Here is a 14,365-nt window from a genome sequence, read left to right as displayed (position 1 = left end):
CCACACCCACCCACTTTCTTTGTTACTTAGGTCTCACGCGCATTCCGCCTCGCTCTCACACGACGCTCAACCATCTGTGGCCCTTACGGCCACGGCTGGGAGCTTTCAAGCGACTCACCCGAGTTAGGCAATCAACTCTCTTCCCATGATCTCTGACATTTGTGTATCGGCCAAGTGACCAGCAAGGACATTGATGAGAGATGTTTCAAAAAGTACATGTTTCAACCCAGAACCAATCGACACAAGTACAACAAAGTATAACAAAAGTATAAAGATATCGTTCCGTCTCACCCAACTCAATTACCTCATCCCCCAACCCCTCCCTCTTCCACCTCTGCCCCCTTCTCCATCCCTCCCTCCTCCTCCTCCTCCTCCTCCTCCTCCTCCTCTAGGTCTACCTCTACCACCCCAACCACTCCTAAACCCACCCCTACCTCCTACCCCTGGTGGTGTCGGATCATCGTATTCCCTATACCCACCTTCCCTTCCATCCCTAATCACCGCACCTCCTGCACTAACCCCCGCACCAGCACCCGAAGCATTTGCCCTCCCCCTAACGACAATTCCTCTATTGTACGGATCCGAAGGACGATCATAAGGCGAGATCGGTGGGAGATCGTCGTATTCTGTAGCTGAGGGACGACGGTAGCCTGCATAATGGTGTGAGTCTAGTCGAGAAGCCAACCCCCCTCCCGCACCTGAAGTGTCGGCACCAGCAGAGAGAGGGATGGTGGATGAGGGATCATCTCGACCAAAGAACCTGCCCTCTCTTGCCGCGGGGTAGGAATCACGTGGATGCGGCTGCTCACGTCGGTCTCTACCCCACCCACCACCACCACGTACTACCTCGCGATCAGGTAAGGAAGGATCACGCGAACGCTCACCCCAACCCATATCTCTCTCCAGATGTCGCGGTGGTGGGTAGTCCCCTCGAGGATCGCGAACTTCTCTCGCTTCTCTTACTTCCCGTGCTTCCCGCGCTTCCCGTGCTTCCCGTGCTTCCCGTGCTTCTGCCCAGGCGTCCGCGCGGGGGTCGGAATCACGCATGCTAGCTGGACCTTTGGGTACTCCTGCAAAGTTGCGTGGTGGGTAGGCGGGGAGGGCGGAGGTGGCGGGTGTTGGTGAAGTCAATGCGGCACCAGGTGGAGGATAGCGTGCGGTCGTGGAAGAAGCTGAGCTGGCAGAGCTGCCTGTTGAAGGGGTGTTGGCGACACCTGCTATGCCGATACGTGCTGGAGTCGAAGGAGCGATAGCTGCTGTAGAAGGAGCAGCGCTTGTGGTGCCGGCAGTAACAGCCGCCGCAGGCGCACTGCTGGACACTGCTGCTGGGGCTGATGACGCCACTGGTACAGTGGTCGGCGTCGGCAAAGTGCTGCTGGGCGAAGACATAAACGCTCTTGGTGCTCTTGGAGGGTTGAAAGTCGGGGATGACGAGGATGACGAGGGTGAAGGAGGCATGCGACCTGCCTGCACCCTTGTCGGACCAAGTGAAGGCGATCGCAAAGGTGTCGATACAGACTGAGCAGATGAGGGGGATTGAGCTCCCAATGCGCTAACAGCTGGAGTTCTCGCAGCTCCCGCGTTGGTGCTCTGTGGCTTGGCGGATCCATCTGCTGCAGCACTGGTCTGCTGACCATCCTTCTCGCCTCCAACAAGCGACGAAGCTCGAGCATGTCGCGTCTCGAGTCGATAAAGCAACGAGCTTGCATCACCACCAGCCCCAACAGACCAAGGCAGGTTGCTGATTGCAGAAGCAGGTGATGAAGCATCTCCTGTGCCAGTTTGTGCAGGTACCGATGCCGCGCTTGTCCCCTCTGTAAATTGTACCGCTGCTCCTTGCTGCTGGGTGGCAGAGGAAGCAGTGACAGGCTCAGGAGAAGGCGACTTGGGAATCTCGACTGAGCGAATGGCTGTCGGCGCAGAGATGGAAGTAAACAGCATACCGCGTGGCGCTGCACTTGTTGCTTTGCCAGGTTCTGAGGTCTCAGCTGTGGCTGTTTGTCCAGCTGGTGTAGACGCGGTGGCTTCCGAGGGAGTGGATGCCAGACGTGGCTCAGATGGTCGCACCAGGCTGGAGGGCAAAGGGTCACTTTTTCCCACGGCAGGTGATGGCGATGGCGCAACTTCTGAGGTAGGAGTAGCGAGCGAAGGAGTCAAAGGAGCTGGTGTGGTCGAGTTGGCACCTTGCTGCCCCGAAACGCGTCGTTCTGCAAGTCGGCGCTTGTACTCAGCCAAAGAAAGCTTGACTCTTGTAGGTTCCTCTTTCTTAACCTCTGGTGCAGGTGCAGGGGCAGCAACAGGAGCAGGCTCTGCTGTGGTTGCAGGAGTCTCCGTCGAAGGTTTGCTCTCCACTTCTGGAGCGACCTTTGTCTCCGTGTCGTCCTTAGGTGCTACATCGGCTGAGGCAGGCTGGGACTCATCCTTCCCAGGCTGCGAGACGTCTTCCTGTTTGGCGACCTTCGGCGACGATGCTGCTTCGAGACGAGCAGTTGAGGTTGGAGCGACAGAGCCCTCCTCTTCATCGCTGCTCGGTTCGGAATCAGACAGAATGCGGCGGGCCTTCTTAGTCTTGGTCGGGTTATCTTTCTTTGCTGCAGATGTGCGATCCTCGACTGCAGTCGGCGTTGCCCGCTTCTTCGCCTTCTTGTCTGCACCCACGTCTGCGGTAGCTGGCTCCTTCCCGACGGTGGCTGGCTCCTTCCCGACGGTGGCTGCAGCCGTTTCCAGGCTTTGGGAAACTGGCGCTGCCTTTGTTGCGCGTGGAGTAGATGCCCCACTCTGAAAATGCTCAGCCGTGTCATCGCCCTCTTCGTCGTCTTCCGACAGGTCCTCCTCGCTCGACTCGGTGTCGCCAAGATCGAGGATAGCGTTGCGATGGATGCGTGCCTCTTCCCTCTTGCGACGCTTTGAGGCCGATTCCTTGGTTCTTGACTCTGGCGTTCTGGCTTTGCGGTCACGAGCGCGCTTAGCCTCACGCTTCTTCTTGGACAGCTCGATGTCAGACGTGCGTTTTTGATTCTCGAGACGATGCTTGGCCGAGAGACGCGGTACTGGTGGAGGCGGACTGAGATTCGAGTCGACTGATTCAGGCGAAGGCACAGAGGAGAGGGGCGAGCTCGGGTCGGCAATATTGCCAAACTTTCTTCGCTTCTTGACTGAGGTTTCCATAGAATAGCCGTCGTAGCCCTTGTCTTTATCCGATGAAAAGTCGAGAGCTGTGCGCCCTGCATCCGCCTTGCCTTTGCGCTTCGCACCGGCCTTGACCTTGCTTGAAGCGTCGGTTGCTTTCCTGCTCTTAACAGTACAAGCCTGGCCGTGCTCATCGTCATGGTCGGCGTCGTCGCGTTCTGTCTGATTTTCGTCATCTGATGCCATGCTCGCCTTAATGCGGGTTCGCATGGATCGCTTCTTGGGAGGAAGCAAGAAGAGTCCAGACAGCTCCACATCTACAGCGCTGGCATCACGGTGTTTGGCAGATTGTCGACGTGGTCGGACGCCATCGGCTGCCTGCAAAGCGTTCATGAGGTCCTCATCTTGGTCGTCACTGAGCGTCTCATTCTCGCTGAGCCCTGAGAGTGGATCTGTGAGAGAGGATGCGATGGATCGAGTGTCGTCTCCATCATCGGACTCTGTCGCGGCCGAGTCGGTGTCTTCACCATCGACATCCATGCGATCTTGCTTGCCTTTCGCCCGGCGTCGACCTTTATTTGACCTTGCGATGGCTTCATTGCCGCCACATCCAGCCTCGCCGTCGACATCCATGCTGTCTAGCAACTGCATTGTCTCTGCTTCGCCATGTGCTGCAAGTGCTTCAAGCATGCAAGAATCGAGAGGAGAGTCTTCCTCCTTGACTGAGGTTTCGGGCGTTGGTGGAAGGCTGATGGATCTCCAGTGTCTTTGAATGCCTACGAGCGGCGAGAAGTCCGGCAGCTTTGCTCTGCGATTCGTCTTACCAGGCATAGTGACGTTGAGCAGAGACATGCCGTTTCCCACACGCAGCATCTGCGCAACTGCACAGTCCTGCTTGCGTCCATTGTTGGCACTAGCGCCTCCGCCGCCTCCGGGAGGAGCTGCCGAGCCGATACAAGCGCAAAGAACACAACCGAGAAGAGCTGCAGCTACAGTGCTCATCTTGACCGAGAACTCGGTGTCGGCGTAGGGGAATTCGCCCTTCTCAGCTAATGCTACCATGTTGGCTGTATGCTTGTCGGCGTCAACATGGCCTTGGCGAGACTCGAGGTAAGGGTTCTGCACCAACTCGGGCAAGAAGTGAACAATGTGAGCATCGTCCCACTCCCAACCCAAAGTGATCTCGTGCGTGCGAGGAATGTCAGTCAGCGCAAACAAGCCGAAGACGAGTTGTAGCTCTTCAGACCTACTCTCAGCAGGAGGGGTATCGGCATATCGAAGTTGTCTCATGGACAAGGCGGATGATGCTACGGCAGTGGCAGGTGACTGTGCTCGTGAGCTGGTGCGTGATCGTGCGGATGGCTGACCGTTGGCACGGAACAAGATTGGACGAAGCACGGCGTTGGGGTGACAGCTGAAGCGGGCGAAACGGGATTCGTTACCGTATCTTCGCGCGTCGATGGCGAGGTTCAGTGGTGGCGGCAGAAGATGGACATGTGGCTTGGTTGCACCCAGTGCAGCGTACTGATTGATAGGATCGTTACGGTAGGCATTAGCGCTGTAGAGCTCACCTCGGAACTCTGAGATGAACGCGCCGGCAGGGATGGAACCATCGGCAAAGAGGCCATGCATGACAGGTCTTGAGAAGGCGCGAGAAGCAGACCATCCTCGCTGTGGCTCTTCGGCAGAACTGTTGGCGTAAAGCACATTGCTGAAGACACCTGCTGAGGCCGACTCTGAGATTTGCTTGACGTATGTGCGGCATGCGAGGTCTGCTAATGAAGGTCCTGTCAATTCGATAGGAACGCACTCTTCTCCTACAGCCGAGATGCCAGCGGGGAAGTCGGGTGCGGTCGGTGAGCTTGGATTACGTGGTGAGGGTGATGATGGGGATGATGCGGACGAGGAAGCTGGGTAGCCGTCGGCAGAAGCAAGTTTGGAAGCAGCTGCATGGCGAGTATGCATCGAAGCTGTTGGGACGACAACACGAGCTGCTGGCCCAGGAGCACCTTTGAGTGGACTGCCATCCTCCCAGTCAAGGATAGCTGCGGCTAAATTCTCAATGATGGATGGGTCTGGCACGACATTCTTGTTGATGGGAGTAAATTCGACTTGCCATGCTTCGAGCTGTTCTGCTGCATCAAAGGGATCATCTAAGCGTTCATGAGAGCTAGCCGGTGTGAACACGCCCCGAACTGGTGTTGATACGGAGGAAGGTGTCTCGTAGCCTCGACGTGAAGCCTTTTGACCTTTGCGCTGCTTTCCACCTCGCTGTGCCGCACCGGCACTGGCAGGGACCTCGGGAACGACAAACTGGGTATTGCTGAGGTCGAGAGCCTGACTTGGCTTGCGGGAGCGAGCTGCTGCTGCTGCTGCCGAAGTTGAAGAAGATGCTGCAAGGTTGGTGTTCGGCTGTGTGGCGGCTGAAAAAGGGTCGTCGACAGAGACTGTGCTGGTGGAAAGATGTATGCTGGAAGTGGGAGACGAAAGAGGTTCTTGAAAGGTCTGATTGTAGGCAGTCGACGAAAGTGCCTGGGCTTGTCGTCTCAAGTTGCGGTCCATAAGCGCTTTGCGAGCTTCGTTGTTCTTTCGCTTCTGCTGATGGGCTTGAGCAAAGGCGACATCGACAGGTCGTGGCTCGCACTGCTCGCAAAGGTACTCGTCAGGTACGGAAGCTTGCGACATGCCAAAGCATGCACAATGCTGCCAGACAAGACATCTGTCGCACTGAATCGTGAAGCCATCGTCATCGTCGCATGCACAGATACAGCGGATGATGCCTGCTTCTTCGTCGACAGTGCCTTGATCGTCGTCGTCCTGTATTGTCTCGTCATCCTGGTTGGTGGGATTTGAGGCAAGCTCATCAGCTGCAAGGGAATCGGGATGTGTGATGGTCCGTGAGGGATTGGCAGAGGCAGCATCATGCGGCGAGACAGCATGGTTGGTTGACTGTGACTGTAGTTGTGACGTGGACGAAGATGGTGTGGATGATGAAGACGGGCCTCTACCCTGTGGTGGTGGGTCGCGGGCGAAGACGCCCATAGCAGGAGGCTTGATCATGCTGGAATGATAGGACCCTCCTCAGGAAAGCCCTACATGAGCAGAAGGCGTTCCAAGAGAATGTGAGGATAGAAAGTTGTGGATTCAAGAAGGTATGCTGCGCCTCGCTATGGGTATCATGCTGCTAGCGGGAAGTGAATGGCGAGAGGGATGGGTAGGAAGACGTGACTGTGTCTCTGTTCCGCAAATCTGTTGGACGCCCTGGCTAAAAGTGCAAGATAGGGAGCGATACAAGAGAATGAGATGTTGCCTGGCAGTATCAAAGCTGAAGCATTGTCTGCGTTGGAACCGAAGTGGAATGCGAGTATACACGGCGAGGCTGAAGGCAAGAGCGCCTGAATGTTGATTTGATCGAAGGAATGTGAAGGGACTGTTGGTGATGATGATGGTAGGATGCGAGGAAAGGGAAAAGGAGCGCTTCCAGATGAAACAATAGGACGGTGAGGGTGGTGGATGATAGTATAGCCCAGTCCAGCTGCTGCTGCCGCCGCCGCCGCCACCGCCGCTTTCTTTGCTCGCTCTGGCTCTTTCGTGGACGTGGAACTCGGGGCTTTGCCTTCCATGGAGAGCGTCAGGAAAGGCAAACAAACGTGGTCTTGCGAGCGAGCGAGCTGCTTAGCCAGACGCGTCCAAAACCAGGGAAAAAATTCGGAATCCTTCCCTTTTTTTCGGCCCCGACGACTGAGCAGCATTTTTGGCAGGAAAAGTCGAGGTAGCAAGATGGTTCTCCTAGCAGTTTTTCAAGGGCTGAGTGCGTCAGTTTTGCAAGCGAGAGATCTCTCCACGCAAATTGTTTCTTTCCGATCTTCACATCTTCACATCTTCACATCCCAGACAACAGCGGCGATTCCGACAGCAAGGAGAGGAAAATACATCTGTAAAGCATAGCGCAGTCCAGCAGCTTGTTCCCATCAACCTCACCTGCTCAGCCATCAGGCGATCCAACTGTTCACCTCTCATCTCGACGCTGCTGACTGCGCTTTCGGAAGGGCCGACACTGGCTCACTCAGACACTTCGGCATCCTCCGATTCGATTTGCTCGGCTTCTTTGCCAGCCACTGTTCACCTCATCTCGACGCTGTTGACTACACTTTCGGAAGGGCCGACACTAGCTCACTCAGACACTTTGGCATCCTCCGCTCCAATTGCTTGGCTTTTTTTTCTTTTCTTTTGCCAACGACTGTTCGCCTCATCTCGACGCTGTTGACTACGCTTTCGGAAGGGCCGTGACTGGCTGACTCAGATACTTCGGCATCCTCGGCTGCGATTTCTTGGCTTCTTTGCCAACGACTCGATCACAACCATCGGCTTGGTTTAGCTCAGCTCGCATCCTTCCATCTCATCAGTTGGTCTTGGGCTCAGCACCGTATCACACTAGCAGCCACTATGCCGCCCAAAAAGCCAGATCTTTCTGGTTACCAGTACTCGGCGCTTTCATCCCTCGTCATCCATGCCGACCGATCCCATCGTCGCCCAGATGAATCAAACCGAGAGGCTGAGTCGCTGACAGGTCGCATCAATGTCCGCGATATGGGAACAGCAGTCAAGTCGCAAGGCGTCAAGGATCTCGAAAAGAAGCGCAAGAAGGCGCAAGCAGATGACCAACTCCATCAACACCAACCAAAGCGACAAGCTGCATCCACATTCGCCACTGCTTCCTTCTCTGACCAGAGCAACTACACCGACATTCTCCAAGCTACTGCCGAGCTCGAAGGCCTTCGCTACCATCCAAGGTCACCCGAGACAAGAGACATCTACGAGCTTATACTCAGCATCGTTCACACAGCACTCGGCGATCAGGCACAGGATGTGATTCGCTCAGCTGCCGATACAACACTCGAGATCCTCAAAGATGACGATCTCAAGCACTTGGACAAGAAGAGCGAGATCGAACAGATCTTGGGTCAGCTCAGCACAGAGACTTTCGGTCAACTCACCAACCTCAGCAAGAAGATCACCGACTACGATGAGCCAGAGCAGAAGGATGACAATCTTGATGTTGATGCCAAGATGCGCGAGATCGATCAGGAGACTGGTGTAGCCCTTCTCTTCGACCAAGACCAAGAGGAGAGTGACCAGGATGGTGTAGGCTATGTTGTTCGTGATGGCAGCGACGACTCTGATGCCTCAGACGATCAAGATGCGCCACCGAACCAGAAAGCCGAAGGCGATGATCGCTCGGATGCTGAAGCATCTGGCGACGAGCATGACGACCTTCTCATCGGCTCAAGCGCATCAGCAGCTGCCAACGGCGACGCCAAGCAACCCGATCCCAACCACCTCAGCCCACGCGACATCGACGCTTTTTGGATCCAACGTCAGGTGTCCCAACATTATCCGGATGCCCACCAGGCCAACGAAAAGGCAGACAGCGCTTTCGATATCCTCTCTGCCCAATCCGACCTCCGTGATTGCGAGAACAGTCTCATGGAACTGTTCGACTACGACAAGTTCGAGCTGGTCCAGATCCTCACAAAGAACAGAGATGCTGTTGTCTGGTGTACGCGTTTAGCTCGAGCCGATGACGACGAGAAGGTCAATGTTCAAGTTGCCATGCGCGAGAAGGGTCTCGCTTGGATTCTTAAGGCTTTGCACGGCGATGCTGCCAAAAGCACCACATCAGCCAATGGCAAACCAGCAAACGGTCTCACACCTATCGATCTTGAGGACGCACAGCGCAGAACGAAACGTCTCACATCACGTGCTACCATCGCGCCTGGTTCAACTGCTCAGCCCAGACAAGGCGTCGATCTCGAAGCAATGGCATTCACACAAGGTGGTCATCTCAACACAAACGCAAAGGTCCGACTACCGGAAGGAAGCTTCAAGCGAACCAAGAAAGGTTACGAGGAGATTCACATTCCTGCTCCTGCCAAGAGGACTGTTGGCGAGAGTGAGCTTGTGCCGATCGCAGGTCTTCCTGCTTGGGCACAGGGTGCATTCCCTGGTGCTACATCGCTCAACCCGGTGCAGTCTCGTTGTTACCCTGTCGCATTCGGATCCGATGAGCCCATGTTGCTCTGTGCACCCACCGGTGCTGGTAAGACCAACGTAGCAATGCTCACCATCCTCAACGAGATCAGCAAGTGGCGAGATCAAGAGACGGGAGAACTTGACCTCAATGCCTTCAAGATCGTCTACGTGGCTCCCATGAAGGCGCTCGTCTCCGAACAAGCGGCCAACTTCCGCGACCGCCTTCAGTCGTACAACATCACTGTCAACGAGCTTACAGGTGACAGTCAGCTGACTAAGGCGCAGATCGCAGAGACACAGATCATCGTCACCACACCCGAGAAATGGGATGTCATCAGCCGCAAGAGCACCGACGCTTCTTACACCAACCTGGTCCGCCTTCTCATCGTCGACGAGATCCACTTGTTACATGACGACCGTGGTCCCGTGCTGGAAGCGATCATCTCGCGCACCATTCGACGTATGGAGCAGATGAGCGATCCGGTGCGTCTTGTCGGTCTTTCAGCCACACTTCCTAACTACCAGGATGTGGCGACTTTCCTTCGAGTCAACCCCAAGACGGGTCTTTTCTACTTTGAAGCCAACTACCGTCCCTGTCCACTCAAGCAGCAGTATGTTGGCATCACAGAGAAGAAGGCCATCAAGCGTCTGTTGGTCATGAACGAGGTCACCTACGAAAAGACGCTCGATCAGGCGGGCAAGAATCAGGTGCTCATCTTTGTCCACTCGCGCAAAGAGGCTGCCAAAACCGCCAAGTTCATCCGCGACAAGGCTATGGAGCAAGAGACACTTAACCGGTTCCTTCCGCCTTCGCCTGCTAGTCAAGAGGTCTTGCGATCTGAGCTGGAGAATGTGACTGAAGGCGATCTCAAGGATGTCATGCCTTATGGATTTGGTATTCACCACGCCGGAATGTCTCGACTCGATCGAGAGCTCGTTGAAGCGCTCTTTGCGGATGGACACTTACAAGTTCTTGTCTCAACAGCAACCTTGGCTTGGGGTGTCAATCTACCGGCGCACACCGTCATCATTAAAGGTACTCAGATCTACAACCCGGAAAAGGGACGTTGGTGCGAGATCACCCCGCAAGACATGCTTCAGATGCTCGGACGAGCCGGTCGACCGCAATACGACACTTTTGGTGAAGGTATCATCATCACCAACCACAGCGAACTGCAGTATTATCTCAGCTTGCTCAACCAGCAATTGCCGATTGAGTCACAGTTGGTTTCGAAGCTCGCAGATAATCTGAATGCCGAGATCGTGTTGGGTACGATTAGGAACCGTGACGAAGCGGTGGCTTGGTTAGGATATACGTATCTGTATGTGAGGATGTTGAGGTCGCCAACGCTCTACAGTGTTACGGCCGATTATGCGGAGGATGATCCTTTCTTGGAGCAGAAACGGGCGGATGTTGTTCACACTGCCGCTGCACTGTTGGAGAAGTGTGGATTGTTGCGGTACGAGAGGAAGACGGGCAATTTTACGTCGAACGAGCTGGGTAGGATCGCATCGCATTACTATATTACGCATGATAGTATGGCGACGTATCATCAGCAGATCAAGCCTCAGTTGGGGCTCATCGAGCTCTTCCGCATCTTTGCCCTCTCCAACGAATTCCGACATCAAGTCGTGAGGCAGGATGAGAAGCTGGAAGTCGCTAAGCTGCTCGAACGCGTTCCTGTGCCTGTCAAGGAGTCTGCGGATGACCCCATCGCCAAAGTCAACGTCTTGCTTCAATCCTGGATCTCACAACTCCGACTCGACGGATACGTGCTTGCAGCGGACATGGTCTACGTTACTCAATCTGCCGGTCGTATTCTGAGGGCCATCTTTGAGATTTGCCTCAAGCGCGGATACGCACGTCTAAGCAGAATGGCATTGGATCTTTGCAAAATGGTCGAATCGCGTCAATGGGGTTCCATGACTCCACTGCGACAGTTCCGAGGTGTCCCCGCCGATCTTATCCGCCGACTGGAAAGGAAGGAGTATCCGTGGAACAGGTTGCACGATTTAGAGCCAAACGAGATCGGAGAGCTGATCGGCATCCCCAAAGCTGGCAGACTCGTCCATCGCTTGGTTCACCAATTCCCGAAGTTGGAGCTGCAGGCGTTTTTCCAGCCTCTCACGCGATCGTTGTTGCATGTCACGCTGACGATCACGCCCGATTTCCAGTGGGATGAGAAGGTGCATGGTGGAGCCCAAAGCTTTTGGATTTTGGTAGAGGATGTGGATGCGGAGATCCTGCATTACCACGATCAATTCTTGCTGTTGAGGAAGTACGCAGAGGAGGAACACACGGTGACGTTTACGATTCCGATGACGGAACCTGTTCCACCGAATTACTACATCAGCGTGGTTAGTGATCGGTGGTTGCACAGCGAGGTGAGGTTGCCGATTTCGTTTAAGAACTTGATCTTGCCGGAAAAGTTCCCTCCTCCTACGCCGTTGCTCGAGTTGCAGCCACAGCCAGTTTCCGCGCTCAACGATGCAGAGGCCGAGGAGATCTACGGGAAACAGTTCGAGCGTTTCAACAAGATCCAAACCCAAACCTTCCACGCGCTGTATGGGAGTGACGATAGCGTCTTCATCGGTGCTCCCACAGGCAATGGCAAGACGATTTGTGCTGAGCTTGCGCTTTTGCGGCTTTGGAAAGATGAGGATGCGGGGAGAGCGGTTTGCCTTGTTCCGTACGAATCGATGATCGCACCTCGAGTCGCAGAGTGGACTTCCAAGTTCGGCAACTATAAAGATGGAAAGTCGATTACAGGACTCACCGGCGAGACTTCTGCAGATCTGCGGTTGTTAGAGATGTCGGACCTAGTCATTGCCATTCCAACCCACTGGGATGTCCTCTCCCGTCGTTGGAGACAACGCAAAAACGTTCAATCCGTCTCCCTCTACATCTTGGACGAGATCCACATGATCGGTGACGTTCGCATCGGACCAACCTACGAAATTGTCGCTTCCCGAGCCCGATTTATCGCCGCACAAACACAAAACCCAACCCGCATGATCGCACTCAGTGTTCCTCTTGCAAATGCGAGAGATGTGGGCGATTGGTTAGGAGCAAGTGGTGGAAACGTATTCAATTTCGCTCCGAGCGCAAGGGAGGTTCCGATGGAAGTCCATTTGCAAGGATTCAATGTTCCCCATTTCCCGAGTTTGATGTTGGCTATGGCGAAACCGGCGTATTTGGCGATGGTGGAGTATGCGGATGACCAATCGGTGATTGCGTTTGTTCCGAGTCGAAAGCAGGCGAAACTTACGGCGAATGATATTTTGGCGTATGTGATTGCGGATAGTGATAGGGATGGGGAGGGGAGTGGAGATGAAGGTGAGAGTAGGTTTTTGAATATTGAGATGGAGGATTTGGAGCCGCATTTACAGAGGGTACAAGATCGGGAATTGCGGGAACTGCTCGCGATGGGAATAGCGTATTACCACGAAGGACTCACCAAAAACGATCGTCGGATTGTCGAGCGGCTCTTCAATGCAGATGCGATCCGAGTAATCATCGCTTCCAAAGAAGTAGCCTGGTGCATGCCACTCAAAGCTCATCTAGTCCTGATCATGTCCCTCCAAACCTACTCAGGCCAAGAACATCGATACATCGACTACCCACTCCCCTTAGTCCTGCAAATGGTCGGACACTGCACCGTCCCTCACCCAGACTTTGGCTCCTCTCGCTGCATCCTTCTTTGCCAAAACACCCGGAAAGACTATTTCAAAAAATTCCTTTCCGAATCGCTCCCCATCGAATCCCAACTACCGCTTTCCATCCACGATTTCTTCAACTCGGAAATCGTCTCTCGTACAATCGACGACAAGCAAGCAGCAGTAGACATCTTAACTTGGACTCTAATGTATCGTCGACTCCCGCAGAATCCCCAGGCGTACAATTGTCAGGGGAAGAGTATGACGCATATTGGAGACTATCTAAGCGAATTGGTGGAAAATACTTTGGCGGAGTTGGAAGGAGCGAAATGTATTGCGGTGGAGGATGAGATGGATGTAAGTCCATTGAATTTAGGTATGGTGGGGAGTTTTTACAATGTTAGTTATGTTAGTGTAGATGTGTTTAATATGTCGTTGAGTGGGAAGACAAAGTTGAGGGGGGTGCTGGAGATTGTAGCTAGTGCGGCCGAGTTTGAGGATTTGGAGATTAGACAGCATGAGGATGTGCTCTTACGGCGGATTTACGATCGGCTCCCGCTGAAACTGGACAAGTTGAACCTGCTCTCCCCCTACCACAAAGTGTTTATCTTGCTTCAAGCGCACTTTGCGAGGTTGTCACTACCGGTCGATTTGGAATCGGATCAGAGGATCATCCTGTCAAAGGTTCTGACATTGCTTTCGGCATGCGTTGATGTCATGTCTAGCAACGCCTACCTTAATGCGATTGTAGCAATGGAGTTATCGCAGATGGTAGTTCAAGCGGTTTGGGATAAAGATTCTGTTCTTCGTCAAGTACCCTATTTTACCCCGACCATTATCGATCGATGCCGAGCTAGAGGGGTAGAAGACGTTTTCTCCCTATCCGACCTCGTAGCCGACTTGTCCGAGGCGGAACGAGACGAGTTATTGCAACTAGACAAGAAACAATTAGCGCAGGTAGCGCAATTCGTCAACTCGTTCCCATACATCGAACTCTCACATACCATCCTTACCCCTCCGGAAGAAATCAATGCTTCGGACCCTATCACTGTTAGGGTTCACCTCGAAAAGGACGAAGACGACGAAGAAGGAGACGAAAGTCTGGTAGTCCAGTCGGCATTGTATCCCCAAAAGAAGCTGGTGCAGTGGTGGGTGGTGATAGGCGATCCTGCAACGCGAAATTTGCTGGCGATCAAGAAGGTTACAGTGAGGAAAACGTTGGATTTGGAATTGCAAGTGACGCTGCCAAAGGGTAGATGGGATAGGTTGAAGATATGGTTAGTTTGTGATAGTTATGCTGGTGCGGATCGGGAGGTGACGATGGAAGCTATTGATGTACAAGAGGGGAGAGAGAGCGATTATGAAGAAGAGGATGAGGAAGAGAGTGAAGAGGTGAGTGCGGATGGGGAGGAGTAAGAGCCCATTGCATCTTGTACTTGTGCTCGGGAAATTATGCTTTGTCTTGTATATGCTGTTCGCGTGAGGTGACTGTGATGACAAAAGGGCCAGCGATGCAGGAGCAGCAGGTGAGGAGCTTCAACGTCTC

At 54.0% G+C, this 14,365-nt stretch overlaps 2 protein-coding genes across 2 annotated transcripts; one reads left to right on the top strand and one right to left on the bottom strand.

The window, feature by feature from the left end:
- Positions 1-300: 300 nt before the first annotated feature.
- UHO2_04932 (uncharacterized protein) lies at positions 301-6,189 on the bottom strand (the record flags this gene model as incomplete). The annotated part of the gene is made up of 1 exon (XM_041557463.1): positions 301-6,189. One exon carries the CDS (start codon positions 6,187-6,189, stop codon positions 301-303), a length of 5,889 nt encoding a protein of 1,962 aa, XP_041413397.1.
- A 1,386-nt stretch (positions 6,190-7,575) lies between these two features.
- On the top strand, positions 7,576-14,235 carry UHO2_04931 (putative ATP dependent RNA helicase; the record flags this gene model as incomplete). Its single annotated transcript, XM_041557462.1, has 1 exon — positions 7,576-14,235. The coding sequence occupies one exon, from the start codon at positions 7,576-7,578 to the stop codon at positions 14,233-14,235; it is 6,660 nt and encodes a 2,219-aa protein (XP_041413396.1).
- Positions 14,236-14,365: the final 130 nt, after the last annotated feature.

This window comes from Ustilago hordei (genome assembly GCF_900519145.1).
Source record: "Ustilago hordei strain Uho2 genome assembly, contig: UHO2_contig_11, whole genome shotgun sequence".
Taxonomy (NCBI): domain Eukaryota; kingdom Fungi; phylum Basidiomycota; class Ustilaginomycetes; order Ustilaginales; family Ustilaginaceae; genus Ustilago; species Ustilago hordei.
This window is presented reverse-complemented; position numbering and strand designations above follow the sequence as displayed.